This window comes from Pygoscelis adeliae, unplaced genomic scaffold (genome assembly GCF_000699105.1).
Source record: "Pygoscelis adeliae isolate BGI_AS28 unplaced genomic scaffold, ASM69910v1 Scaffold727, whole genome shotgun sequence".
NCBI classification, from domain to species: Eukaryota; Metazoa; Chordata; class Aves; order Sphenisciformes; family Spheniscidae; genus Pygoscelis; species Pygoscelis adeliae.
This window is the reverse complement of record NW_008825083.1, coordinates 28,559-33,341: the sequence shown is the minus strand read 5'-3', so window position 1 is coordinate 33,341 and position 4,783 is coordinate 28,559. Positions and strand designations below refer to the sequence as shown.

General features: G+C 46.8%; 1 protein-coding gene across 1 annotated transcript in view; it reads left to right on the top strand.

The window, feature by feature from the left end:
- The window catches only part of TRAPPC2L (trafficking protein particle complex 2-like), a 5,304-nt gene extending 2,593 nt beyond the window's left edge, over nucleotides 1-2,711 (top strand). The window contains exons 2-5 of the mRNA XM_009326975.1: nucleotides 297-469; nucleotides 1,480-1,567; nucleotides 1,684-1,763; nucleotides 2,516-2,711. Of these exons, the coding sequence (XP_009325250.1) occupies nucleotides 297-469; nucleotides 1,480-1,567; nucleotides 1,684-1,763; nucleotides 2,516-2,561 (387 nt within the window). The 3' untranslated portion in view covers nucleotides 2,562-2,711. The remainder of the gene's footprint in view (nucleotides 1-296; nucleotides 470-1,479; nucleotides 1,568-1,683; nucleotides 1,764-2,515) is intronic.
- Nucleotides 2,712-4,783: the final 2,072 nt, after the last annotated feature.

Sequence of the window (4,783 nt, the reverse complement as noted above, 5' to 3'; positions counted from 1 at the left end):
ACCGAGGGACGGGCCCTGCTGGGGTAAGGGGGCAGGTCAAGTGGGGGGGAGGGGGGGCTGAGCCTTGTGCCGTGCCTGTGCCAATAATTCTCTTGCCACTGGTGTATGGAGACAGATCTGTTCCACAAGCGCTGCAAGGTGTAAGGGGGGCTGTGATGGCTGTGAACGTAAAATGGTTAAAATAGCTTACTTCTGATGGCAGCAATTCTTAGCATAAAAGCACTGTCGTGGCATCAGCCTTCACTTACACGGTGGAGTGGCCGGTCCTAGTTGGTGTTATTTGTTCTCCTCCTCAGAACTACCCCCTCTACATCCGGAGCGTTCCAACCGAAAACGAGCTGAAGTTCCACTACACCGTGCACACTTCCCTCGATGTCGTGGACGAAAAGATCTCTGCGATGGGCAAGGCTCTTGTAGATCAGAGGGAACTGTACCTAGGGCTCCTCTACCCCACTGAAGACTACAAGGTGTATCTTTCTAATGCCTTTTGCCACGCCAGCGTGTATTTATAGGATCTTTCTTGCGAGGGGCTCTGTGTGGGAAATGTCTCTTCCTACTTGGTGCCACTTTAAAGACATCAGCGGAAAATACGCAGACTTGTTCACTGACCAGTTTGTCAGGTAGAGGGTCAGGTTTGGTGCCTGGGTCAGTTCAGCGGCTGCTTCGTTGCCCAACCAGGAGGTGGAAAAATTTACCTTTAGCCTACAAGAGGGAGCACAGCATGTGACTAGTGTCTGGTGCAGCTAGACTTCACCTGTCATAAACTGGGTGCTTTATTCCCTGCTTAGCTAAAACAGTTGACTGACTAGACCGAAGCTTAGACTCTTTTGTAACACCAGTGAAAGTAGCAGGAGTATGAAGGTGTCTCTGGTCAAGTACCTAAATCCCAGGTGTGTGGTCTGATTTCTCTAAAATCTGTACTCGACGGACACAGCTGCCCCAGTGTTCTTAAGTCCAAAGCTGATCTTTTGAACTTTCTTTGGCTTTTTCTCTGAATCCCGCAGATGGAAGTTATCAGCAGACCCGATTTCTGGGTTTTCATAAACCGGTGGTTAATTTTTGAAGTCTCAGGTCAGTCACGCTGGCTGATCATAGAAGATCGCCAGGTCTCTGATTGTGGTCCCCCAAACAAGAACAAATAAGGTGGCAGTGTCACTGAAATGGTTCTTAAGAAGAGAGAAACCCTTACCAAAATAGCTAGCGGGAGGCTGCTTCTGAAATTGCAAGGTGTGCTTTACTGGCCAGCGTAGGAGCGAGCTTGACCTGGAGTGATCGAAGATGGGAGAAGTTGGGTAGAAAGGGGATACAGTTCCTGCAGTCTAGCGTCTCGCTTACCTCCTCTGGTCCTAGTTATGTGCTGGGCGCAGCAAGAACATGAGGTTTCCTTTCAACTTGTTTCTTTGAGTATATTCCAGCCTTGTTTTAGTTGCTTTGCCAGGCTCTGGTGGGTCAGAAGCGCGTGCCTTAACAGCTGCACAGATACGGCTACGTGACAAATTCGAAGGTGAAGTTTGTTATGGTGGTGGATTCTTCAAACACAGCACTTCGAGACAATGAGATCCGCAGTGTAAGTGCAGGAAATCAGAGCACAATTTGCTACATCAGTGTTTTTGCTACTTCCGCTTATTCATAAAGTGCTGAGAAGCAAAAAAAAAAATTAATTAAACTACAATCCCTTTTCAGATGTTCCGAAAACTGCATAATTCGTATACGGACATAATGTGTAACCCTTTTTATAACCCTGGGGACTGTATCCATTCCAGGTAAGCGGGTTGACCGTACCGATCTTTGTCATCTTTCTGGAACTTGCAGTGTGCCTATGATGTAATAGGACCAAGAGCATATACCCCTGTGGTCGACCGGTTCGGATGTGCATGCTCTAACCGCCTAAATGGAAAACAGCTGTCTGGTCTGTGGGCCATTACCGCATAACGGAAAACTCTGATCAAAGTCTCATGAGAAGTTACACCGAACTCTCACTCCCACCTCAGAACTGGTGTTTGAAACATTAGCTCAAGAAAAGTGATTTCTTGGGGAGGAAAAGTTACTTGTTTCATAGGCAAATGTGAGCATAAACATAGACAAATAGAGCAGGTTAAACAGTGAACAACTGCACTTGTCCAGGGCTTATCCTTGGGTAAGGACAGACGGGCATTCAGCACGCCTAATTCCTCACAAGTGAGGGCCAGCACCCCCCATTTCTCATCTGGAATCTCACAGGGAATGTTAATAATGTTGGGAGTTTCTATTGCCTAGGGAAGAACAACTTCTTTTACACTTTGCTGAGGCAGGTCTACAGCCAGGATAAGACCTGTCCTTACTTCAGCTTAATTAAAAGTCATTATTTACTCAACAGAGCATGCTGTAGTTAAAGAGTGAAACCATGTATTCAGCCTGGGGAAATCCAGCTTGTTAACCAGGAAGAGGCATCGTTAGCCATTGGTTTTGTTACAGGAGATCTGCTGTGCAGAACTAGCCGCTTCCTTTAATATTGTGTGTTCATTTCCTTCTCTAGGGCTTTTGATAATATGGTGAACTCCATGATGATGCAGGTGTGCTGAGGCTCTGCCCCTTCTCATCTTGAGTGCTGAGAACATTCCCCGTGTACAGGAGCGTGCCTGCAAAGTGATGTATATATTGTCTTCATTCTGTGTAATATTTTAAATTTATTCTATGTAAAATAAACTCGACACCTGCAAGGTCTGCATGCGTTTCTACTCTAGCCAGCCTGAGTATAGCACAGAAGTCACTGTTCAGCTTTCTGCCTTCAGGTAGGTGTGAGAGCCAGCTCTTCCTTCAGGAAGGTCAGCAGTGTTGGGAGGTTTGTTCCCTACAGAAACGTGTGCAGCTGTGCCCCTGCACAACTCAGATGTTTCTGTAGGAATTGGGCTTTGTGTGAAAACAGCAGTTCCTGCTGTGCTTGTGATTAGAGCAAGCACAGCTGCACAAGAGACAGCTAAGAGATTATTATGAGGGTCAGCCTAGATTTCAAGTCAGATGAGAGGCACAGATAGTGACACTGTTCCTCAGAAGTACTGGTGCATCAGAGCAGTTCCTCTGAAGCAGGAGCAGCACATCAGCAACAGTAGTCCTTTTGCTCTTTGCCAGCCCCCTTCACTGCTCAGGACCGTTCATTCCGACAGGAACATCACAAGCAATGCTTAATTCAAACTCACTTGGGCTCCTTGTCCTGTTTTTCCTTAGCTGGGAGCACTCAGATCTGTATGTACTTACTCCGTTAGTTCCTGGAAAGGGAAAGCCAAAGGCTCCAGGTTTCTCTGCAACCCCAGCCATTGTTTATGTACTTGAGAAAGCTCCAGCAGACAGCAAACAGCTGGTCTCAAAGCACCACCTTGAACCCGATCAAGCCCTGCACTGATCTTGCGTTCCTGGGGAAGATCTTTGGGTGACTCCCATTCGACAGTATTTGCTGTTAGCAGTTTGCACCTCAGTCAGACAGGCCGGGCACGCTTAACAGCATTTCTAGCCCAGGTCAGGGAGCACAGGTAGTGCAGCTGGGATAAATCCACACCAAGAGATTTCAGAGGTGAGGATTGCACAGCTGCCTGGCTCATCCCAAACTAATCTCTATTAGCATCTCCTCCCCCTGCAGCTCCCTGCTGTTCTAATTAAAGACTACCAAATCAATAGCAGGTATTTATATAGAAAAAAAATACGAGCTAGACTAGAAAAGCATCCCAGCTTCTTCATCACTTGTGCAGTGCGCTCGCGCTATGCAAGGCTGTGCGGCTGCAGCAAGTTCCGCAGAGGTGACGCAGGCAGGCGTAAGCACTGAGCACCGCTCGGTGCTTTTCGTGCACCTCTACTCCGAGTCTTTCCTGCCCCACAGGCAGCAGTCTGTGCTTCAAGCACCTAATCGGTTAAAAAATACATAAAACATAGCTAAAAATACCAAAAAAAAAAGCGCTGCACAGCTCCAAAGGATACAAGAAGCCCGGAGAAAGCCAGGTCAGCGTAGAGCGTCAGCGCGCAGCCAGCGCAGCCTCACTGCAGATGAAGTTCACACAGCAGGATCATTTATTTTAAAAATAAGTGAAATTTACAGTACCTTCTCAAACAGAACTTAAATACATTTAATCAACAACAACCTGTCAAATGATGGGAGATGAAAGCATCTGAGCTTCTCCCACCATCTAAACAAGGCACAGCTGTACACTGCTATTCCAAAACATTTTCATATAAAAATCTTCACTCTTTTCACTCAGAGACAGGAGCTCAGCATTTCCTCTTCCACGAGAGACTCCGAACACCCCAAAGTAGTTTTTGTTAAAAATCTAAGTCTCAAGAATTTACAAAGCTACTAAATGGAAAGTTTAAAGCCCTAGAAAAAGCCAGTTTTATAGCCTAAGCCTGAGGGTAGCTCGCATCAAGACCGGCCTCAGCAGCAGAGTCCACGCCGGGCAAAGTGCAAAGTCAACACAACATGAAGAGTTAAGGCCCCAAACTCTAAAAAAAAAAATCCTGAGATCTTAAGGGGGGGAAGGGGTGGGGGGAAATCAGTGGGATTTTTAGCCTGGCAATGCCCCCTGAGCTGTGAAAAGCTGCTTTAGGAGTCAGTCGCATCTGTTGCATCTGGGTTAGAGGAATCCTAACCAAGGATCCCGAAAAGATTAGCGTGAGAATTACGTAATAAAGCCGATTTCAACGCAGAACTTCACACGGTAACGCTGTCTGCTGGCATTCGCAGCCTGCCTCTTTTAACACAAAGGTTTTCCTTTAAAAACGAGCGGTTTCAGAGCTCATAAACACGAGATCAGCAGGA